Source organism: Sebastes fasciatus, chromosome 6, assembly GCF_043250625.1.
Source record: "Sebastes fasciatus isolate fSebFas1 chromosome 6, fSebFas1.pri, whole genome shotgun sequence".
Lineage (NCBI taxonomy): Eukaryota > Metazoa > Chordata > Actinopteri > Perciformes > Sebastidae > Sebastes > Sebastes fasciatus.
Window position 1 is genome coordinate 3,378,009 of NC_133800.1, and position 24,767 is coordinate 3,402,775.

General features: G+C 39.9%; 1 protein-coding gene across 2 annotated transcripts in view; it reads right to left on the bottom strand.

The window, feature by feature from the left end:
• Nucleotides 1-23,119, bottom strand: part of LOC141768775 (uncharacterized) — a 35,672-nt gene extending 12,553 nt beyond the window's left edge. The window contains exons 1-30 of one of the 2 annotated variants that reach the window (XM_074637124.1): nucleotides 23,066-23,119; nucleotides 22,081-22,134; nucleotides 21,953-21,997; nucleotides 21,817-21,862; nucleotides 21,625-21,669; nucleotides 19,245-19,298; nucleotides 19,095-19,148; nucleotides 18,787-18,840; nucleotides 18,095-18,148; nucleotides 14,780-14,833; nucleotides 14,577-14,621; nucleotides 14,423-14,467; nucleotides 11,708-11,815; nucleotides 11,514-11,567; nucleotides 11,228-11,281; nucleotides 11,069-11,122; nucleotides 9,865-9,972; nucleotides 9,436-9,489; nucleotides 8,611-8,718; nucleotides 8,439-8,492; nucleotides 8,229-8,282; nucleotides 6,246-6,299; nucleotides 6,085-6,138; nucleotides 3,076-3,183; nucleotides 2,925-2,978; nucleotides 1,546-1,599; nucleotides 1,370-1,423; nucleotides 324-377; nucleotides 189-242; nucleotides 54-107 (exon numbers count right to left, since the gene is read on the bottom strand). In XM_074637124.1, coding sequence (XP_074493225.1) covers nucleotides 54-107; nucleotides 189-242; nucleotides 324-377; nucleotides 1,370-1,423; nucleotides 1,546-1,599; nucleotides 2,925-2,978; nucleotides 3,076-3,183; nucleotides 6,085-6,138; nucleotides 6,246-6,299; nucleotides 8,229-8,282; nucleotides 8,439-8,492; nucleotides 8,611-8,718; nucleotides 9,436-9,489; nucleotides 9,865-9,972; nucleotides 11,069-11,122; nucleotides 11,228-11,281; nucleotides 11,514-11,567; nucleotides 11,708-11,815; nucleotides 14,423-14,467; nucleotides 14,577-14,621; nucleotides 14,780-14,833; nucleotides 18,095-18,148; nucleotides 18,787-18,840; nucleotides 19,095-19,148; nucleotides 19,245-19,298; nucleotides 21,625-21,669; nucleotides 21,817-21,862; nucleotides 21,953-21,981 — 1,668 coding nt within the window. In that variant the 5' untranslated portion in view covers nucleotides 21,982-21,997; nucleotides 22,081-22,134; nucleotides 23,066-23,119. Of the gene's footprint in view, nucleotides 1-53; nucleotides 108-188; nucleotides 243-323; nucleotides 378-1,369; nucleotides 1,424-1,545; nucleotides 1,600-2,924; nucleotides 2,979-3,075; nucleotides 3,184-6,084; nucleotides 6,139-6,245; nucleotides 6,300-8,228; nucleotides 8,283-8,438; nucleotides 8,493-8,610; nucleotides 8,719-9,435; nucleotides 9,490-9,864; nucleotides 9,973-11,068; nucleotides 11,123-11,227; nucleotides 11,282-11,513; nucleotides 11,568-11,707; nucleotides 11,816-14,422; nucleotides 14,468-14,576; nucleotides 14,622-14,779; nucleotides 14,834-18,094; nucleotides 18,149-18,786; nucleotides 18,841-19,094; nucleotides 19,149-19,244; nucleotides 19,299-21,624; nucleotides 21,670-21,816; nucleotides 21,863-21,952; nucleotides 21,998-22,080; nucleotides 22,135-23,065 lie in introns of those variants that run through there. The other variant, XM_074637125.1, reaches the window with a different exon arrangement.
• Between the last annotated feature and the right edge of the window lie 1,648 nt (nucleotides 23,120-24,767).

Consider the following 24,767-nt stretch of genomic DNA (forward strand, 5'->3'; position numbering starts at 1 on the left):
GTAAGACATATTGATGATTAAAACAAATAAAAGACTGATTCACAACAACTTACATATGTGCCGTGTCTCCCTGGAGGACCAAATGCACCCACATTTCCCATCTTTCCCTGCAGGCCCAGAGAAATCTTAAAGTCAAAGTTAAGATATAGGCAGGTAACAGATTGTCAGGATCAAAAGCCATTACTGACCTTCTCTCCATGCTCTCCTCTTGTGCCTCTATTTCCAGCTTTCCCTCTTTTCCCCTTTAAAAAGGAATAACATTAGAGTTTTAAAATTTGAATACAAGTTCATATTCATGTTAGATGTCAGGTGTGTCATCCTACCCGCTTTCCAATGCGTCCATCCTTCCCTGGATGTCCACTTTTGCCATCACCTCCCTGAAATTCAAGTATTTCATGTCAGGTTCCAGACATATTGTAACTCACTAGCGATATGTCATATTTCAATATGTCAATATATTTTAGCCTTATTAAACGAATGGATTAAATAATCTTTCTTAGTATTATGCTTATTATTATTAGTCATTAATAATGTAATTAATAAAGTTTTATTTAAAAAAGATCTGCATCACAAAAGAAGTCAGGCTCACCATTTCATTTTTTAACACATTTTTAAATTAATGTAATCAATTTTAAAATGTTTCCATATGCAGTTTCATCTACGGATAATTTCCTTAAAATATGTAAGCCTTTACATTGATAATACAATAATTACTGGAGAACAGTTGTGTGATGAAAAATATAGCAAGTTTGAGTGTCTTTGGAAACAAGTCAAAGTATCACACCCAAGTTATTTTTTCACTTTTTCTGTGTGACTAAATAGTCATAACAGCACCATAATGCAGGACTTCTATCTGAGAGGCTCTCATACTTAAAAGTCAAGGCTGGTGTTATTCTATGTATTTGCAATTATCAATGAAAAAAACAAAACCATGTGTTAGTCTGTCTTCCAATACTTTCTGACACCCTCGCTGTCTGTGGCTCTCAGTTCAAAGCCCATTGGTTCCTACTGAACACGTACATCTTTAAAACACCTCTCAAAGAAACAGGAGGACAGAGCAGGAGGATCGCACATTTGTTAGGAATTGTTTTCAGCTGAGGATTAATCCACACGGAGCTCTGTGGCAAAGAGGAATAAGGTATGTCAGGCATACTTTCATTGTTGATATAGGTCTGCACATGGGATTTGTTGACAAGTACAATAATATAGAATATCACCAGTTTTGTTTAATTTTATTCTTTAATTACTGAAGATGTTTTTTTTTTATTTGAGATGCAATGTTTCATGTGAGAAAAGCCAACTGTAGTAACGTTGAAAATATGCAAGAGTGTCAATATAAATGTATGCAGACAGAGAGATTTGAGCTGACCTTTTGACCAGTTTGTCCTTTCCTTCCCTCCAGCCCAGGTCTACCTCTTGGTCCCTGATGGCAATACAGATGAAGATGGTGAATCTTATTGTACGGGTATTTGGAATACTTTAGATGCTTGTGTGACCACCTGTCATGTGAATGTGTGTGTGTGTGGTTTAAGGGGCAGTGCTGACCTGAGGTCCTGGAGGGCCACCAGGACCCTGATGTCCCATCTCGCCCATGACATCCTGGAGAATGGAAACACAAAAGGCTTTTTAGTGCAGTTGCTTTCAGTCCCCTCTCCCTTATTGGCATATTCCAGGGGTCAGCAACCTTTACTATCAAAAGAGCCATTTTAGGCAAAGAAAAAAAAAATCTGTCTGGAGCCGCAAAACATTTGAGCATTGTGATGAAGGTAACACAGTTTATAGTCTAAGTATATACTATATAAGTTTAATGCAGTGAGGGCCAAAGTGCAAATGTACTACGGAGTAATAGGGCCACATTGAGGGAAAAAAATCTGAATTTTCCAGAATAAAGTCATAATATTACCAGAAAAAAGTATTAACATTAGAGAATAAAGTCATAACTTTACGAGAATTTTCTCGTAATATTACGAGAAAAAAGTCGTAATATTACGAGAATAAAGTCATAACTTAACGAGAAAAAAAGTCGTAATATTACGAAAATAAAGTCATAACTTTACGAGAAAAAGAGAAAATAACACGTAAAATTACTACTTTATAATAATATGACTTTATTCTCATAATATTAAGATTTTATTCTCGTAAACCTATGACTTTATTCTTGTAATATGACTTTATTCTCGAATCTCAGATTAATTTTTTTTCCCTCAATGTGGCCCTAATAATCCGTTGTACCGTCGTACCATAGACCTATAACAATGATAAATAAAAATGAAAATGTAAACAAAAACAGTTCAAAAAATCCAAAGGGAGCCACTGGAGAGGAGCTAAAGAGATGAGGTTGCTGACCTCTGGCATATTTAGTGAAGAAGGACTGGCTTTCTGCTGTGGAACACAGTGTAAAATACAGTCCGCCAAGCTTCATGACCTTGGTGTCACTTTTATAGTGAATTTATAATAAACTATAAAATATAAAGTATTTTAGTAATACTATACGAAAAACAGTCGACAGTTGATCTGTGAAGGTGGTGGATTCAATAAGGCAGCTTTTAAAGAAAGGCATTTTTCTTCCTGCAGTCTATTTCAACTTGATACCTAGTAAATACTGAATTTCCCCCATTTCCTCAATGAATTAATTGATCCTTTTCTATGCAGTCTATTCAGAGTGCTAATAGTGCTCTCGGGTCTGTCTACAAATAGGTTTTCAGATGATGTTTAAAAGCACTGGCATTGCTGACCAACCAGCACGTTCTCATCCCAACTTGTGACATACTGACGTTTCATCGGACCACTCGGCTAGTCATTGTTTCCATCATCCAATGTTTGCAAATCATCCCTTCAGTCCCTAAATGCCCATGTCGCCTCAGTCCAGCATCTTCTGGAAGCTCCTAATCTGTGCCTCTCCAGCTGTAGTTTCCTGATCTTACCTCTGGTCCTGGTAATCCTGGAGGTCCTTTACTTCCTGGCAAGCCATCAGTACCCTGCAATCAGGTGGACCACCACCATCAGTCATTAAAGTATGCTTACTCAGTAAAAGTCCCTTTCTGATGAAACAGTCAGAACAGTTGAGGTTCTCACCACTTCTCCTGGCTCCCCTTTCTGTCCAGGCTCTCCTCCCAGCCCCTCAGGTCCAGAAAAGCCCTTTGGACCGGGAACACCTGGTTTTCCTGCGACTCCTGCAGACCCCTGAAGCACAAACATATCACCAGTTGTGTTGAACGAAAATTAAAAGGGTTTTCTTTTCTCACACCTAACAAAAACAAATTATCATTATTTATTATCACAATTTCTACAATTTCTTCCAAATTGTCTGTGGATCATTATTGGATGAAGCTGATCAACAGTTATCAAAATCTTGTTGATATCTCGTTGCATTTTGAAGCTGTTGATCAACAAACTTTTCAATGGGAGGGGCTTAGTAGGAAATTAGCCATAATTCATTGACCATTAGTCCAATCATCATGAATCTTGGTAGATATCTTCAGTACGTGTTTGGGAATAGGCGTACCAAAGTATTTCCCGCTCGACCCATAGGGGGCGCCAAAAATATCAAAAACCTATACCTCCAGATGTGGTAGACAGAATTTTATCAGATTTGGTGCACATGCTCCGGGGGCAAGTATTAACCAAGATCTGAAGTGTCATATTGATCGGTGCATGTGGGCGTGGCCTATTTAGCATTTTATGCTAAATTATGCCTTTGCTCAATTTGCTGTGAGCTGGAACGAGCTGGAGACATGAAATTTGGTACCATAACTGTACATGATGTCATAATGCTTCACATAAAAGAGGCCCTAGCTTTTTATAACTATATTTTCCACCATTTTGAATTTTTTGAAAAAAACATTTTTGACATCTTCTCCTAAACTCTACGTCTGATTGTTACCAAACTTTATGTGAATCATTATTGGCAAGCTTTTCCAAGTTATCAAAAGCTTGTTGATATGTTATTGCGTTTTGAAGATATTGACCAATGAACTTTAAAGGGGCGTGGCTTAACACATCAATAGACCTAATTCCACAACTGTTGGGCCCATCCTCTCAAAACTTGATGAATATGTTTAGAGGAGTACCTGAAACATCCCCTGAAAGTTTCCTGTGAACATCAGGGGTTTACCAAACTCACAGGATACGTTTTATAACAATTTTGAACCACGTATGTAAAATTATTTAGAAATTACTCCATAGGGGGCGCCACCCGTTCCAATTTTGCATGAGCCTGACTCAAATTTCACCACAACTCAATGGGAGTTCTTCCCAGCATCCCCAAACTTGATGGATATTTTTAATTAACCTGTTAAAACATCCCCAAAACGCCAAGAAATATGACTGGCAGGACTTTGAGTGTACACATACAGAAAGGCTGCATACATTGTAATGATGAAACAAGGGAGTGATTGGTCTCAATCCTACTTTATACAGAATTAAACCAGGTGAAATGACTTTGCTCTGCTTTTTGAAGCCCAAAACCCGATCACTGCTGCTCCCGGCTTTGATTTTGGCAATTCAGCTGCTTCCCACTGTTGAGCAAAAAAAGGCTTGTAATTTCTTTATGTGTTCATTTTTTATTTTTTATTTTAACTATGACTATTTTGTTTTATTTGTATATTTGTGTGTATTTATTTATGTATTTCCTTATAGTTAAGTGCCCTTTGGGTATTGTCATGGGTCGGGGGTGGGTGTGATATCTTACAATCCAAACATGTTCGTGTAGTGGATTGTCAGAGTTGTATTAACAAAATCAGAAATAAACTTTGTTAAAAAAAAGAAAAAAGAAAAGGTTTTCTTTTAAATCACACTCGGTGAACAAGTGCCCTCTGGAGTTAAGGGCAACAACATTGCAAACAAGAGGATCAAAATCCCAAAAGTTTGCCTCTGAAGTAATTTCCCCCTCCAAAGGACTCAGGGATGACCTCAATGCCAACTACTTTGAGAAAATCAGGTTTATTGCCTATGGAGAACGGTACCTGCCAAAATAAAAATAAATAAATGAATAAACATGGCATTAAATGCAGCAAAAATAATATTCAAATTAAATGTAGCCAATCATTAATTTATAAAATGTGACATAAATTGATATTTCTGTTTTAATTTGCATCTTTATTTATTTATCTTTGTATTAATTCCCTTATTTATTCACTCTTCTATTTAATTTTCCCTTTTATTTATTTCTGTATTTATTTTGTTGTTAATTTTTCAATTTGTTAATTTTTGCATTTATTTATTTTTGCATTTAATTATTTTTATATATATTTGTTTTATTTCTAAATGTGTGTATTCATTTATTTAATTGATTAAGTAATTAATCAAATCATTATTTATTTATTTATTTCTGCACGATTTTCCCTTTGCATTTCACCCCTCATTTATTTCCCCAAACGTATTCATTTCTGTATTCCTTTCTTTATACATACTTTATATTTCTTTACACATTTCTTTTTACATTTCTTTATGTATTTCTGCCTCATTATGCAAATGAGGGGACTGTCACTCAACATGTGTCATCATGCGGTCAAGGTGCCTGACTATGTGTTAGTTAGCTAAACGGTGTCTGCTTCTGCTTATCAACTCCAGTCGTCATTCCTAGCTCCGTACTAGGGACTGGCGATGGATTCGCCAAACAGTTCAGCTTCAGACGGTTGATCTGAACATGTGTATCGGTACGAGGCAACAGCGAGGAACAGCAGCAGGCCAATGACCTGCTGTACGGTGCCGGGAATGAAGACTGGAGTGCAGCTGGCTGGCATAAAGTCAATCTATCTAATCTATCTTGAGTGAGTGAAATATAATTATTTAATGACATATTAATTAATTTATTGAGTAATTTATTTATTTATTTGTTCATTTATTTTTGATATTGGCAGGTTTCGTCCTCCATAATTGCCATCCATTGCCATGGAGTACCCCTCATTGCCAACTCTTATAGCATATTAGTGTTCAGCAATCCTCTCCTTTAGTTTCTGTTAAGTCCTGCCAACATCAAAACATCCACAGGGGCATAGTACATATTGTGAAACGACGTGACACAAAAGTGTTAGGGTTAGCAACACCATACCAGTTTGTTATACTGTACTGCTCTCCACTTACCACTGGTCCAGGCTGTCCCATGTCACCTTTCACACCTTGGCTTCCTGCCACCCCCTGCAGTCAGACAGAGCACAGTGAGAAGGCAATCAAGCCAACACTGGTAATAGCTGGGCTGTTGCTTCAGGTTACAGCTGTGACTATTTAGCAGTGGTGCACTGTACCTTATGACCTGGAGTCCCTGGCTCCCCAGTCAAACCAGCAGGACCTTTGTCTCCCTTTAGAAAGAATAAGTCCACCAGTGACTGCATATCATCACATACAATTCATACATCTCTTTTCAGTTACTGACATTGGTTCAGGTTCTTCAAAAGGTGAACATTCTCTAACCTATTGGGATATTGCACGTCAACTTTGGGTTTAAGTAAAATTGTCAAGTTAAAGGGACTGTTTGTAAAAATCAAAAATTGCTTGTTAACAGCGACACCTGTGGCCGTTAAGTCAACGAAAGTCAACGAAAGTCAGCGTTCTGTTGCGCGCGCTTGTGCTCGCTCTACATAGACAAGAACGAGCATCACTCAAAACAGTGAGGCGACAAACGTCAGCTAAAACCACAATATCACTCTATATTTCAGCTGCTTGGCAGTAATGTTAGCCGACCAGACCAAGGTCTCTCCATGAATCAATGCTGATCCTAGTGTTGGCTTTTCCTGCCTCAGCCTCCCGACCGCAGCCGGAGGGAACAGGGGAGACAGCGGAGTTTTGGTCGGAGACGATAACGTTTCTCTCTGCGGAGCCCCGTCACTTCACAAGACACGGGAAACCTCTGTTGGTCTGGAGGAGCTGCAGCATTTATTTTCCACTGTACATTCACTAGATATTCTCAGAGCTAAACTAACTCTTCTACAGTGTGTAGTGTGCGCGCATGCATGTGAGAGTGGAGCGAAAGCGTGGGAAAGAGCGCGGTGTGTGAGTGAAGGCAGGCAGAGGAGCAGAGTACAGCAGAGACTCCGGCCCTGGAGACCAAAGCTACGGTCTCCCCCGCGTCCTCCGACCGTGGCCAACACTGTTTAACAGACGGGCTTCACTAGATACAACCAAGAGGTTTTGGTGCTTCCGTGTAGTTTGTGTTGGAGTCTGAGTCTGAACAGCGTAGCCACACACAAGCGCACATGAGACACCGACGCGCAATGATTTATACGTGTAAGAAGTTACAAACAGTCCCTTTAAACGACAGGTTCCGATATTGTCACATGTCCATACTGTATGTACGTTGACAGAGTTTTTGGTTGCTGTAATCATTCCTCCTCTCCGTACTAGTGGTGAAGCGATCCCTTCCAGGAGACAAAACCCACAGTTCAGCAGAAACTTACTGTATATGAGGCTTCAGCAGTCTGAGAGCAACCCGGTATCACAACAAAGTGTGTAATAGACCCACCTGTCCATCAGAGGATAGCGAGTCAGTGACACATTTTGCCTCACCGATGCGTGAATATTACACGTGTATGGCGGTGCAGTACCAGCAGAGGGCAACAAAGCCACCCACTTAGGTTTATACAACAAAACTACTTGAGTTTGGGAAAAACACCATGGTTGGGCTTAAAATGAGCACGTAAACTAAGTTCAATACGGCAGAAACAAGGTATACATGAGTACGGAAAACACGTCACAAACATCATTAAAAACATGTCACTAATGTCACTAACGGAGCTTAGAAAACAAAACACCAGTTTCCTGGTTGAAAGTCCTGTGTTTGTTTGACCCATCCACCTCCCCTCTCGCCCACCACAAGCAGTCTTTCTCACTTTGTATTCTACGTCACTAGCTCTGAGCGTAGCATATAAACAATTACATTGCAGTTAGTACAGACTGCATGGCGTACAAACGATACACCAAAAGCAAGAACGGCATTCTTATTGCACGTTTTTTCCTTGCGCATTATCGTGTCATTCATACGCCTTTTCATGCTCGAGAGTATCTCCCATAAGGAGTCTTTTTAGTACCGAATTCCCTCTATGTATTTCCACAGACAGTGTTGGACTGTGGATTTTGTCCTGCATCTCTTCCAATGTGTTAGGAAAGGGTGGCTTCATGGCCAATTTGCAGAGGAGGAATACAGCAACCCATTCATTCTCTCTATGTACTTATGGGACGCAACTTTTTTTTGGATAATAGAGCTTAATAGAATGTGCTATGAGATTGTCTACCTTCTGTCCTGGAGGCCCATCAGGTCCTGGAATCCCAAAAATACCTGGGAAACCCTGAAAAAAGATGCACATTCACAGAAAGTTACCAGTTAACGGCAGTTATGTTGTTATGTTATGCAGTACGTTGCTGTAGCAGACAAAAAAAAAAGAAAAGGATCAGCCTTCATATAATAATAAGAGTTACGTTCTCAATGGCAGAAGGTAACTTACCTGTAGTCCTAATAGACCTAATGGTCCAATCTTCCCCATCAGGCCCCCTTGACCCTGAAAATAAAAATACATGTTGATGAGGACAGGAATTGTACAGTACTTACTGTACACAGATGATGATATACAGTATGCAGGTAGACTGATGGATAAAAAGGTATTACGGTTCATTTACCATTAAGCCGGCATAACCCTTTTCTCCTTTTGACCCTCTTGGTCCTTGTGTGCCTGGGACCCCTAGAGGCCCCTCTGATCCCAATAGGCCACCACTCCCCATATCTCCCTGTGAAAAACACATCATGACTTGAGCAGTACAATGCCTATAAATACAATCAAATAATACATTCAAATGAAACCCCTCCACTCTGTAACAGCGCTAGACAATCAAAGTGGATCGAGTGTTTCTGTAGTTCCAGCAACTCCAACGGTTCATTTCAGGAGTCACATTCTCCGGTTGAACTTTCATTCATATCAGATCGATAATTTAAGTTGATCAACTTAATAGTTTTGAATCAGGACCTCCAGTGTTTGGATCAAGTAACTCACGAAAAATATACTATACCAAATTTAGCAGCTACAGTACAGCTGTTATTTCAATGTTTCATACATACAATCAACGTTGGATGAATTCTATCAGATCAGACTCGGTATCGGCAGATACTCAATATTAAAGGACTCTGTTCGGGGCCAAAAGAAATATTATCAATTTGATTTCATTTAGATCACTTTGTAGAGAGACATGTTTTCATTCTGACATTAAAGTGTCTTTTTCTGTTGATCAGTGTAAAGAAAAAGACACATTAAATCTACTTTGATTTAATATTGTAAATCAATACAACATTAAACTTTCTAAGGGGGGTAAATACTTACATACATATTTAAAACAATATATAGGCTGCCTCTAACTAAATGGAGGTTATTTGTAATATGCACACCCAGTTCCATATACGTATGTCTATGTCTACAGTAGCTAACAATACAACGCTAAGATGGAAATGACCTTTGCTCCTTTAGCACCTGGATCCCCAGGAACTCCAGGCTCTCCAATATCACTCTGCAAAAAGAGACAAAATGAAAAGAGGAATCAGCAGCACTCCCACCACAACAACCAGTGGCTAAATAAAATTAGAGCTGCAATGATTAACCAATAAGGCCATCAACAGAAGATTAATCAGCAGATAACTGATTTATCTTTTAAATACTATTCTCAAGCAAAAATGCCAAAAATGTCATGTTTCCTGGTTCTCAAATGTGAGAATTTGCTACTTCTTTTCTTACATTATAGTAAATTTCATATTTTTGGATATTGTGTTTGGGAATTTCAATTGTTATCCAATGTATTATAGACCAAACAATTAATCAATAACTACAATAATCGTAAGTTGCAGCCCTAGATGAAATGGTTGCATAGAAAGACAGTACATCTAACCTCTTTGCCCCTCTGTCCAGGCTCACCCTGCAGCCCCTGGGAGCCCCGAGGTCCTGGCTCTCCCTTTGGTCCCTTGGGCCCTGGTTGTCCCTGGGTGCCCAGAGCTCCCTATTTCAGGATAGCACAGTGTTTGACAGTTCACATATAGGGGTACTGTTGGTCTGAAGGCAGCCTCAGGCCGTTACTGAAGGCGATACTTTTGGACTGAATATGCTACAATACCCAAAACAATATGTCCTCAAGCTAAATCACACATGGTGAACAATGGCTGATACTAAGGAGTAACTTAAAGGTGCTATTGATAACATTCAGCCACTAGATGTCGCATTTTCCCTCCCCTGTTCCATTACATTTACTTCACAACAAGTCGTTGCCAGGCGCTTACCATCAATCTCAGCCATTTATCAGATTTTTTTCCCACACTACTGTAACTGACGACCCAGAGATACCACGTGATACCAACGTCGTTTTACTGTTGGCTCACAAGCCTTGTTAGAAGTGTTAGATATCTTCCACAGAGATAAACAAAACATTCATTTTGGACCCACCAAAATTCTTTAAATGATTAGTTCACAATCATAATGTTTTTTTTTTCAGGAAAAGCCATAGCCAAGGCTCGGTAGATGTATTTGTTTATTTTTTTTAATATTCGTCTATATAAAACATGTTATCAATAAGACCTGTAACACCAGCTGAAAATATTGTTTCTGCTGACCTGCAGTGGTTTAACTTCTCACTTAACTGCAGTGAGGTCGTCTGGATAGTAGACCTATCCAGCGCCACCAAGTACACAAGTTGTATTCCCTATTTCTTTAAAATGCCTATGTGGTATTTATCATGAAAATAGAGTCTGCATTACTAATTGAGCACACATCTGCAGAACCTACAGTATTGCTGTCCGTCTCCATTGCTATGTGTATGGCAACACAGCTGCGTCTCTCTGACAGTGACAGTTGAGCTGTGGCTTGTAGTGCTATGAGACTACAGGTGAGACCCCCTCCAACGCAATTTACAATAATACAAATGATCTGAAAATACAGACCACTGTCCCAACCTAGTGTTGTCACAGGTGCAACACATGTGAAACACTGCTTTTCCCTTTTATTAAGCTACTCTTTAATAAAACTGTAATATCATTAAAACATAATTATATAATATGTGTGTATTTCTTTTGAAAACAAAACTCAGTATTAATGTCACAGACCTGGTCACCTTTTGTTCCAGGAGTCCCATCTTCACCAGCTGGCCCATGAGGACCCTAACATGACAAGCACAATCATACTTCTGGAAGAGTATGTAACATTTAATATCTGTCTGAATGCATTATATGGTAGTCTGGTTGGTGATCAGGGAGCTAACTGACCTGCTGCCCATCCAGACCTGGAGCACCAATATCACCAGCAGGACCCATTGCTCCCTAAAGACAACAAATAACAACATACCTTAATATTCCTTAAATTGCCTGAATAATTCTCTCTAGGCCGTGGGCTCATTTCAGGTTTTGAAAGCTACAGTAATAACAGTATGTCTGCAGCTGTTATTACTGTTATTACAGTAATAACAGCATGTCTGCAGCTGAAGCTAGTATACTGTTAGCCAGTATTTTACGCATTGTCTTCAATCTTGAAAACTATGCTAAAACCAGTTACCTGCTCTTCTTTCTCTCCCGCCTGACCCATCGGTCCAATGATCCCTGGTGTTCCCTGGTCAGAAAATATATATTGTGATCTCTCATCAAAGATCCACTGAATCACAATATGATTAGTATACATGCTGCGAGGGCTGCATCACAGAGTTTTATATCAATATGAAATAGAGAGAATGGTAAGAAGTACCCACTCACTGGAAACCCTCTAGATCCAGCCGACCCCGTTGGCCCCGGAGGCCCCTGACTCCCTGGAGGACCATTCCTCCCCATGCCACCCTCTAGTCCTGGCAGGCCTGTAGGGCCCTGAAACCATTTAGAACAAAAAATAAAAGAACTTACATGGAGCTGATAACAAGAGGTGAGGTTTACCAAAAATCCATTATGGAAAAATCACCAAGATGTGATGTTAAATGCATTTCAGGTGGAACTTTTGAGTTTAGAGCTGGAATTTACTTTTTTAGTACAATCCATTTCTCCTTAAAAAAATGAGAGCGTAACGGGAGAATGGGGTGTAACGTAAAACTACCATCTGTATCTGCATCTATATCTCCTTACATCACCACAATATCTGTATTGGTATTATATTTTATTCATAGGTGGGCAGATCCTACACCAGACATTGTTGGAAACATCTACCCTGCCTCATTTTCTGAGTTTATGAACAGGGTCAACAGAAGAGGATGTTTTAATAGTGGGACAATACAAGTCAGAATTGCATTGGGGCCGTATTGTATGACTTTCTAATGCATATTTCTTTTATTTGTATATTGGAGTGAATGGATTGCAATTGACAGAGGGTAGGTTCAAGCATAACTGCAGAGAATATCAGCTGGCACGCCCAGGGGCCCAATAGCTCAGGGGGCCTAAAGCAAGAGCCTCTGATGGAATTGTATTAGCTTTTTTCGCTGGAAAGTCTTAAGGCTGTTAGGGCTCAGTCAAAGTTAGAAATGTTCCCATCAAAATGTATTTTGTTCAGGGCTGTCAAAGTTATCGTGATAATAACGCAATAATAATGCGTTAACGCAAATTAATTTTAACGCCACTAATTTCTTTAACGCAACTTGTGATTTTTAAGGTTGCAGCTAGAGTGAAGATACTGGCCCATCGTATGAAACTAGAAAACCTAAAGAATCCATCAGTACCAACCATGTCATATTAGCACGAAGGAGGATAAATAAAGTTCCAAACTTCCAGGTCCAGGACACACAGAAAACACAACTTCATGCCTTGATACAAATGTTGGCTACAAACCAACTCGTATAACTTCAGAGCAAATGCAAGCTCTGTAATAGTGATATCTTGAGCAAACAGAATGAGCTGCAGAGGTGCAGAGTGACCTTGACCTCTGACCTAGTATCAATGCATTTAAAGTAGTACACCTGTGTCTGAAATGATTAATTATTTACAATATAGACCACTCTATACTCAACATTGTCTACTATAAAATTATGTTTCCATTAGAGCTGTCAAACGCGATATTAACGCAAATTTGATTTAACACCACTCATTTCTTTAACGCATTAACGCAACTGTGATTTTTAGGTTGTAGCCGAAAGCTAGAGTGAAGATACTGGCATCAAATGAAACTAGAAAAAACCTAAAGAATCCATTGGTATCAACCATGTCATACTAGCTTGTCAGGAAGAAGGTTAAATAACGCTCCAAAACTCTCATGACGTTTTTCAAAGGGGTCCCTTGACCTCTGACCTCAAGATCGTGAACGTAAATGGGTTCTATGGGTACCCATGAGTCTCCCCTTGACAGACATGCCCACTTTATGATTATCACATTCGGTTTTGGGGCAAGTCATAGTCAAGTCAGCACACTGACACACTGACAGCTGTTGTTGCCTGTTGGGCTGCAGTTTGCCATGTTATGTTATGAGCATATTTGTTATGCTAAATGCAGTACCTGTGAGGGTTTCTGGACAATATCTGTCATTGTTTTGTGTTGATAATTGATTTCCAGTAATAAATATAAACATACATTTGCATAAAGCATCATATTTGCCCACTCCCATGTTGATAAGAGTATTAAATACTTGATAAATCTCCCTTTAAGGTACATTTTGAACAGATAAAAAAAATGCAATTAATTTGCGCTTAATTACGGCAGCTATGGACAATCATGTAAAAACAATCATGTGATTACATCTTTAATGTATTACCACCTCTGTGCTAGAAGGTAATGACCAGTCATTTCTGAACATTTGTCATGGACTATGTCCCTGTAGAGAGTGTTAATCTTTTATCAAAGGGACTTCTTTCTTGACCCAGAAACCTTCAGGATGGAATACTGTTACTGGACACACTCACTTGGACTAAGGCTAGGTTAAAGGTGACACGGCCGATAGCGGATGGACCTGAACTATGGGATCTTTAACAGGGTGATTTTTGTTCTTATTTATTTATTACCTATAAATACTATACTTATAATTTGAAAAATTAATAAAACTGTTTAAAAAAAAAGGAATGTCCCCATTGTGTTTCTTTTTAGTTCCTGATGTTTTATTTTGCCTCCGCTGATCTAATATCGAGTTTTAATATGTTTTTGTTCATTTTTCCCAACATAATAAAGCTACAAAGTTCATACTTTGCTACAATAAACCTTCACTAAACTGAGTAAAGCAATTTAAGATTTTATTCTATGTTTGACCATGGAATATCTCTGCTTGAAGAAAGCAGGGAGGCCATTGGGATTAGATTTCTACTTTTTCCAATTAATTTATTATCATTACATTTCTAATTTGATTGGAACTAGTGACAACATCTGGAAGCACACAGCTGCATCGGCACAATATAATGTCCCCTTTGAGTTTGAAGCAATTTCATTTGCAGCAGAGAGAAGAGAGAGGATCTCACCACGCTGCCCGACTGATACACTGAGCCTGTTTCTGTAAGAACTACTCACTGGCTGTCCCAGAAGGCCTTTGGGCCCCAACTCTCCTTGACGGCCCTGAAGGGAAGAGATGAAAAAACAACAGCAGTAATGTCAGCTTATCCTCTCACATTATGGTGGTTGATGATATATGATCAGTACATCTCTAGGGTCTACATGTTCTCACCTGTGATCCCGCAGGCCCTCTCTCACCAGGAGGGCCCTGCAGACCCTGAAAAGACAATGTTTCAATGCAGACTATAACCAAGATCAACCAGTATGGAAGTACTTCTGTAGAATATTCAGTGGAAAGTCAAAAATGGGCATGCATCGTATGGGCATCAACTAGACTCCGATCCAAATGCATCAGATTTCGACAAATACACTCACTGGAGGTCCAGTGTTTCCTGAGATGCCAGGAGGGCCTCTGACACCAGCATCTCCCTGCAGTCAACAGAAAACACAGCACAATGACAAAAATACTTTATTTAATCAACCAATTTCATCACTGCCTGGCTGAGAGCTTGACCAATTTAGAATTCTAATATCTTAATTCTCCATCGGAGCAGCAAACGTTCAAGGTTCATTTATTACCTCCACCAAGGCCAAAGGCCTAGGAAGGAGGTTATGTTTTCACTGTCTGTCTTTCGGTCTTTCGGTCTGTCTGTCTGTCTGTCTGTCTGTCTGTCTGTCTTTCGGTCTGTCTGTCTGTCTGTCTGTCTTTCGGTCTGTCTGTCTGTCTGTCTGTCTGTCTGTCTGTCTGTCTGTCTGTCTGTCTGTCGGTCTGTCTATTTGCTTGTCTGTTAGCAGGATTACTCCAAAAGTTTGCGATGGATTTAAATGACATTTTTTGGAGGGGTGGGGTGTGGCACAATGAACAATCCATTAGATTTTGGTGGCGATCTGGATCATGATCCAGATTCAGGAATTTTAATTAAGGATTCCGATCAGCCTGAGCATTAAGACCACAGGGTATAACACATGTGCAGTGTGACTGATGATGCGTTGATGACGCGTGACCTCGCCTCCTTTTGAGAGCAGAGAGATACGTGTGTGGATGTGTGGAGCTGCTGGCCGTCGGCGGTGAGAAAGAACAAAGCGGTAGATGACGGGATGAGAGACAACGTAGTGTAACGTTATACAGACATAACAAAGCTGCTGAATAAGAGAGGCATCCGCCGCCACGTTACACGGAAACACACCATGTTAATAATAAGCCGACCACCTCGCGGTACCACCAGCTGTGAGCTGTGATCTGTTTTTAATGTCACGCACCTTGGCGGAGGTCTGCGCTCTCCGAGTGCCATTCTGGTTGTTATTTATTTGACAGCTATCTGAAAAAATGCCAAATTCAATTTAGTTTGGGGTTTGCTGCTAGTCTAAGCCAGTAGGCTATCCCCAGGTCTGAAAAGTGAAACCAATGCTGAAGTGCCTTAAACTTGCATTCTCTCTAATAGCCAGCAGGGGGCGACTCATCTGGTTGCAAAAAGAAGTCTGATTGTATAGAAGTCTTTGAGAAAATGAGCCTACTTCTCACTTGATTTATTACCTCAGTAAACATTGTAAACATGAGTTCATGTTCTCAATCGCTAGTTTCAAATCTTCAATACAGCATGATGTTCATTTAGTAAATTATGGTCCCATTTAGACTCAAATAGACCATAAAGCAGGGTGTACTTTAGGGTGGGGCTACCTTGTGATTGACAGGTCGTTACCACAGCGTTGTCCGGTCTGGGTGTTGTCCGTGTTTTCATCCTACAACTTTAACCCTTTCACAGTGTGTTTTCAGTTCATGAAAGTTAATTGTAACATTTTGGTCGCCTGAAAAATGTCTTATTCAGCGTTCGGTTGTACTTAGCTCCACCCTCTCATGTCACTTCTGGTTGCAAAAGATTGACATGGCGACGGCCAAAAACCAAGATGGCGATGGCCAAAATGTCGAATTCGAGGCTTCAAAACAGCAGTCCACAAACCAATGGGTGATGTCACGGTTACTGGGTCCACTTCTCATAATACAGTCTGTTGTCTAAGCCTAATTTGGAAATGAATCCACACTGTATACTATGATGTTTATTGTTTATATACCACATGCCAAGTGTGTCACTATGATGGTTTTTCAGTGTGTAATAAATGGTAAGCCTGCTGTATCAAGACTAAAGCCTTTGTATTAAAGGTCACATATTATGCTCATTTCCAGGTTCATAGATGTATTTTAATGTTGCACTAGAACATGTTTACATGCTGCAATGTTCAAAAAACCCTTTATTCTTCTCATACTGCAGCCTGAGTCTGCCTGCCTCAGAGACTAATTCAGCCTCTGTCTGAAAACCACTGATTCACAGCCTGTCTCCTCCCACTCTGCTCTGATTGGTCAGCGTTTTCTGTCAATCAAACTTCCTCAACAACAACAACAGCGTCACCCTCCCCCTCCCTCCCGGAGAAGCTCTGGAGAGAGAGGAGCTAGAATAAAGCTAGAATAGAGCTTATAAACCACTTTAAAGTTTATAAACCAGAAACTTCACCCAGCGCACGTTACCGGAGGAATCTGATCAGAAATCGGCGACACATGATGAACATCTGCGGTCCAGATTCCAGGTTTTCCTGACGGTTTCTCTCAGGTAAATAATACTATTTATAGCTCTGTTAGTTAACTCAGTGTTTACCTCATGCATCAACTCTGTAAACCGTAAACATACACTCTGTTTTACGTTTGACTTTACAGATCCATCTGTGAGAAATGACCGACAGAATCATCCCAGAGGAGAGCAGACAGCTGTGGGCAGATGGCTCTGTTTACATGGAGATACAAAGCTAACCCGTTAGCATGTAGCTAAATGCTAACGGGTTAGCTACATGCTACCGCTATGACACGGTGTGTAAACACATCGACCATCAGGGTGGAAAATAGAAGATGTGAAACAGTAGTCAGTTCATTATTTCTGCTAAAAGATAAATGTATGGAAGATCAGAGTAATGGTATATTATTTACAGTAGTAGCTGTCTCTGTGTTACCATGACTACAGACCACCGGAGCTTAGCTTACCATAGTTTACCAGAGCTGAAGACTTTCTCCTGTACCATGTTAACATAACTAACTAACAGGTGAGATGATTACAAATGCTGTGAATAATTAATATTGTCATCTGTCAACTCAAATAAAGTTTGACTGTGAAACAGAAATGTGTTGTGTTGCTTACAAGTCACTATTTACTACATGTACTCTGCTACATGCATGACATCAAATATATATAATATATAAATATCATCTGTTTAAACAGTGTAATTACATAAAGCCTTTGTGAAAGAACATGTTATATTTAGATGATGGGAGTACATGAAGCCTGTTCTGCTGGTTCTTGCAGACTTTGCTCAAGTTAGGTTGAGGAGGAGAGACAGTGACGCGCTGTGGGGCGGGGTCAGCTACTGAAGGTTCTCTCTGGTTCGACCAGGAAACCCTTACATGGCTTGCATTTCTCTAATGACGTCAGAAGAGAAGGAAAAAAAGCGATTTTTTTTTCTGCACCCATTTCCGGACAAACGGAGGAGGAGAAAAAGAGAGAGGATGGTCTTTTATGATACTATGGTGGCCTGTAGACACACTGGGGACAGATATTGATGTTTAAAAGACATGGAAAAGTGCATTTTGCATAATAGGTGACCTTTAAGTCATTACACTTGAAAAATATAACAGGAATCATGCCTTACCCTTTGCCCCATGTGGCCTGGTCTCCCAGTCAGACCCAATGTTCCAGGGTAACCCTGTGGAGAAGTTACATTCATATGTCATTTTAGACCACTTACTAAAGTAATCTATGGACAATCTTGCAATTAATCACTATTAAATATTTTAATTGATTGATAGTTCGCGGCTGTGGCTCAGAGGTAGAGCAGGTCGTCCACCAATCGGAAGGTCGGCGGTTCGATCCCTGGCTGCTCCAGGTCACATGTCGATGTGTCCTTGAGCAAGAAACTTAACCCAAAGATTGCTCCCAAAAGCTGAGCCGGCGGTGTGTGAGTGAGTATTTAGATTAGATCCTGATGATCAATAAGTACAATATAAAACAATAACCTGGTTGACCCTGTGTTGTGTTGCAATAAAATAAAAAAAATGAAAAAATAAAAAAATAAAAAGATCAGATCCTAATGGGCAAGTGGCACCTTGCATGGCAGCTTCTGCCATCAGTGTATGAATGTGTGTGTGAATGGGTGAACGCTGACATGTAGTGTAAAACGCTTTGAGTGGTTGGAAGACTAGAAAGGAACTATATAAATGCAAGTCCATTTACCATTTACAGTTCTAAAAAAACATGTTCAAATCAAAGAAAAAACAGTTATTTATTATCATCTTGTTTCAGGCAGCTTGGTGGCTACGTACACAGTTTATAACAGTCACTTACATACATGCCCACTGGTCCCTGGGGGCCCATCAACCCTGGTTTCCCCGTGAAGCCCTAAAGAGAGACATTCAAAGAAATGATTCATATGTTTATCATGAAACCTGTAAATCTAATAACTTCAATTTACTGTATTCATTGTTTATTATTGTGGTATAAAAATACCACAACCCATAATGGGAGTCCCTACAAGAAGGCAATATTCCTCACATACAACCAGAAACACGTAATGAATATGTATTGAGAATGATCAAATCTCCATAAACAGTAAAATAGCTAAATATCATCCAAAAAAAGTGTGATCTGCTCACCTTCTCCCCAGCTGGTCCAGGGATCCCATCTTGAGCTGGCTTTCCTGGAGGACCCTGTTGAAGTCACAAATGACTACTTTCAGTATGTTAACAGCTTCAAATGAGCTTGGGAATATGGCGATTAGAAGGAGAAGTACGGTATGGGCGTACCGGAGCTCCTGGAGAACCTGCCTGCCCTGGATCACCGGCCACACCTGGAACGCCCTTCATGTGAACAGAGAGCATGGAGCTACCTTTAACAATAATACATAGCAACAGGATTTCTTTATTTCGTGGATGGATGATGGTACTACTCTAGTGTTCATATACACATTTCAAAAGGGTTATAGATTAGTCTCAATTTCATTAAAAAAATCTATACTTTTTGTAAAACACTACAGGTGAATAGGGTAAAAAAATTAACAAATAGATAACATCATGAAACTTCCTCAGATGATTACTTCATTAAGACAATTATATTTGTATTGTATTACAAGTTTTCTGAAATTGTATATTTAAATATGTAAATGAGGCATTATCTAATGATAACTTTTGGTGAATTTAGGAGAAACCTACAGAGGCAAATAGACAAAGTAGTAAAATAAACACCTACATGTGTATTTTTCGACACAGTCTCACAGCAGTACGTGAAATAGTCACAACATTTTATGTATTTCATTCGTGTACATAGACATGAATTTCCCTTTTTTTTCTCGTGATGCTCAGCACGACTTTCAACAACGTATTTTCCGTGTGTTTTCCGAATGTCCAGCAACACGTGACACACGTGTCAATTTCTGCTCCAGTCTTTAGGTTAGGTAGTTAGATGTAGGAAAAGACTGACTTGGTTAGGCTTAGGCAACAAAGCTACTTAGTTAGGTTTAGGGAAAGGTTACCGTTTGGGTTAAAATAACACCGGAAGTGTCGTTACTTAAAGGGACTGTTTGTAAGAATCAAAATTGCTTGTTAACAGTGACACCTGTGGCCGTTAAGTCAACGAAAGTCAGCGTCGGGCTCGCGCTTGCTCGCTCTAAATAGACATGAATGAGCATCGCTCAAAACAGTGAGGCGACACACGTCAGCTAAAAGCACAATATCACTCTATATTTCAGCTGCTTGGCAGAAATGTTAGCTGACCAGGTTCAGGTGACTTTATTTGTAACCGTAGGTATATCTGTTTTGCAACAAAAATAGAGGACGAAGACGACCAGACGAAGGTCTCTCCATGAATCACTGCTGATCCTAGTGTTGGCTTTTCTTGCTTCAGGCTCACGACCGCGGTGGGAGGGAGACACCGGCACTCGGTCAGACAATAACGTTTCTTGCTGCGGAGCCCCGTCATGAGAAACCTCTGTTGGTCTAGAGGAGCTGCAGCATTTATTTCTGAACAAACGTCCACTGTACATTTACTAGATATTCTCAGAGCTACGAAGTCTTCTGCAGTGTGGAGTGTGCACGCATCGCGAGCTGAGTGAAGGCAAGCAGGCAGGCAGAGGAGCAGAGTACAGCAGAGACTCCGGCCCTGGAGACCAAAGCTACGGTCTCCCCCGCGTCCTCCGACCGCGGCCAACACTGTTTAACAGACGGGCTTCACTAGATAGAACTTTGAGGTTTTGGTGCTTCCGTGTAGTTTGTGTTGGAGTCTTGTCTGAACAGCGTAGCTACATGCGCATGGGACACCGACCCGGGTGATTTATACGTGTAAGAAGTTACAAACAGTCCCTTTAAGTATGGAAGTTCCGTGACAAAAACTACTTCGCTAGCTTTAGGAAAAGATCGCGGTTTGGGTTAAAATAACTCTGGAAGTGCCGTTACTTAAGTGCGGAAGTTACATGACAAATAAAGCAACTTTGTCTTCTGGTATCACACGGGACACGAACACCAGTCTCCTGGGCGAAAGTTCTGTGTTTTTTGACACACCCATCCACCCCGACCTCCTCCCAACACGGCTTACGCCACTCTTTATACTTCCCAGTTCACAATTACGTGGATTACATAAGAGTTGATTCTGGCTGACCATCACGATATGTACACGAATCAATACATTCAATTTCATGACTATTTCACAAAGTGCTGTGTGACTGGGCTGTTATTTTGGATGTTTTCTTTCCACTAGTCTGAAAGAAGACATGTTATGGAAGCAAAATAGCCCAAAATCTCAAAATTGACCAGTGCATGAAAAACGCTGTTGTTGCCTGCAGTGTCTCCCCTTAACAGACAGTGTAATAATGTACTGGAAATTGCTGCACTCTCAGCTTTACAAAGAAATTATGTCGTTAAGAAGTTGCCCACTTAAGCCACAAAGCCTGAAAAGCCTAGCCTGTAAACATTTTAATGGGGGCCTGTCATATTGTATTACATTTATGGGCTTGTATAAGGAAATAATACAGACCACCTGCCCTCACAGGTAAACTATCACAGAGACATCATCAACATGCCATTGAGCCAACTAACATCCTCTTGTAATCAGTGCACTTCTCAGATCAAGACTGTCTAATGTTGTGTGCCTGTATCCTCATAAAAGCATCCTCTCCCCTCGCCAACAACTCACTCTGTCTCCTTTAGGGCCGGGAGAGCCAACCGAACCAGGAGCACCCTGCATGGAAGACATCTGACGTTACAAATGTATCTCAATGTTAAAATCAAAATATGGAGATGGCTTGATGGAGCTGGCTAAAAGTAAGGAACGCAGCAAAAACAGAATCATATGAGATGAAAAGTTATACAATGGGAACCTGTGTACCAGGCTTTCCTTCTGGTCCCTCAATCCCCACTCTGCCTCTAAAACCCTGCAACAACACACACAAACAAACGGTTTAGTGTTTATTACAGGTGACTACCAGATGACTTCAAAATAAGCTTATTTTGTTTGTTCTTACCGGCATGCCCGGTAGACCAAACAGGCCATGGAGTCCTGTGCGGCCCTGTAGATGTAGACAATAAGACAATAAAATAAAAAACATAATTCCACTGCAATTTCTGTTTCTACTGTCCAGGTAATAGTTACCTTTGATCCTCTGAGTCCTAACTTTCCATTTTGTCCTGGGGTGCCTCTGTTACCCTTAAATATGAATAAAAACAGACATTCACCTTTAGACTATATAAACGATAGAATCATTTAAAAAAAATATGCAAATCCAGTTTTTTTAAAAGCACTGCAACAACTATGTATCTAGATCAGTGGGATAATCTTATATTGAGTTAGATGTGTTGGGTCAGTGCTGACTAGATAATCTAACCCAAGCTTATTTATACATTTATATTTAATGCTGCACTAATTGATATTTTGTATTAAAAATGGATCAAATGACTAAGTGTAAGGTGTAAGATGTCACTTATAATGATGAACCCACAGAGAATTATTGCCCCACTCTGCAGTTCCCCTCAGCTCTACGTAGCTTATAGCTTCTTTCACATCACTGTTTTGGTTTCATAGCCTGCGACTTTACTGATTTGGTTCAGTGTCAGCGTTGTCTCCAGCAGCAGCAGGCAGCTGTTCTCAGTGAAATAGCTCTGATAAACCCAGTGAACACTACCTGCTCAGCACCAAACAGCAGACAGACACAGTTAGAAACTCGCTGGTGGACAAAGTGGAGCATTTAGCAGCTTGAGGAGTTGGTGGAGACAAAAAACAGAGCTAAAAGGAGAGTGAATATTGGACTTACAGTACATTCACCACAAACACGACTCCAAATGAATGCTAAAATGTTTGATTGCTGTCCCTCTCATGTCAATTGTCACAAATAAAATATACTTTTTGAAAAATTTACACTCAGCTTTCATTTTACACTTGCTACTCCACAGATTTTCTTATCATTGTAAAGTAGCAAAATTTGTACCAATAGTAGTAGCACTGGTACTAACAGGAGCAGTAGCAGTGGTCATATGTCAGTCTTTGCTAAGTGCAATGCGGTGTGACGAATGTCCCTGTAGACAATAATGGCTCTGGTTTATTAGCTTTACTTGACCAGGCAGCAATTAAGGTCTCTGACCTTTGGACCCTGTTTCCCAACAACTCCACCACCACCAGCCTCCCCATCTTCACCCTGAGGAGACAGGACAGAGAAACTCATTAGATTTATGCAACATAACATGCTCTTCCTCCACACTGTGAATGTATAAAAGGTTTTTAGTATAGCTACAAGCAAAAAAAAGGTGACAGAGCTACAGTTTAGCCTTAGTTGTGGGTCTGCCACTTATTTTAATGACAGACAGTCATTAACAAACAAACATACAGTCACTATCAGCCACCATCAGGAAAAGTGTTACCACAATTTATTTAGCATTTTGACAAAATATACAGTACAGTATTATTTTCTTTACCATACGAATAACAGTGTCAACAGTCCCAGAGCAGTATTGGGAGGTTGTTTCATACTAAGAACACAAGAGATTTCTGATGATATCCTGATTGCACCTCTTTTCCTCGAGGCCCAGGTTGACCTCTCACTCCCGGAGGACCTGAGGTGCCCCGTTCACCCCTCTCTCCCTGAGGTCCCTGGATCCCTGCAGCACCTGGTGGGCCCTAAGGGAGCAACAAGTTAAGATGTTTAGTTAATGTTAAATGTTAATTTACAGTAAAGTGGTTCTATTTAAATTAGGACCGTCAAAGTTGACGCGATGACGCGTTAACCCAAATTCACATCACACTGCGAAAATATAGTTCAGCTTAACCCAAAACATGTGGATTTAGTTTCATTTTATATTTCATCACCAGTGATGTCTTCCTCTTACTCTGTCTCCTTTGGGTCCAGCGTCTCCTTTGTCACCATCCAGTCCTCTGAAACCCTAGATAAACATATACAAAGAGCATAGCAGTTTTAGGGAAAACAAGACACATACTGGACCATAAATCACTGCACATTCTGTATTCTTCACTCGTATCACCATATCTGAAATACCGTGTGGAAGTTTGGGGTAACACTTATAAAAGCAACTTACAACCATTATGCATACTACAAAAGAGAGCAATCAGGATAGTAAATAATGTGGGCTATAGGGAACACACGAACACACTGTTTTTTTAAATTGAATTTTAAAAAGCATTGTGTTCGTACAACAAAGAAGAGTATGTGTATTTCAGTCTGTGGGGTGGATTTGTGGAATGGGTTGGGTGATGGGTTGAAGCGGAGCACAAATATAAATCAACTTAAAAAGCTATACAAAAAAGATATTTTTGGAGGTATATGGATGAGGAAGAGTTGTGATAAGGGTTGTGATAAGGGTTGGTTTATATCCACTTTTCAACTCCGGATGGATATGTGGGGTGTACATAAACTTGGGATGCTGTTCATGTATTTAATTTGGGCTGTAAATAAATCTGGGATAGTTTATATATTATATCATATTATATTATCATTCTATGATATATGAGTTAATAGAGGAGAAGTGAGAAAGGGGTACGGAAATATAACTTTTACTTCAACCTACTCCTTTTTCGGACACTATTACTCTTGTTTTGTTTGTTATTATTTTGTATCTGTTTTAATTTATTTTTCTGTACGAAATAAAGTCATTCATTCATTCAACATGACATTACATTTTTACTTTTAGTATTGTTTTCCTCCGTTACGCCTTAGTTTGACTCAAGTCACTTTCATTTCAAATTGTCCTTAAATCCCTTAAAAAGACTGAAAAATAAAAGGACACTGTTTTAACTGAAAGCTGCATTTATCAATATTTTATATCAAGATG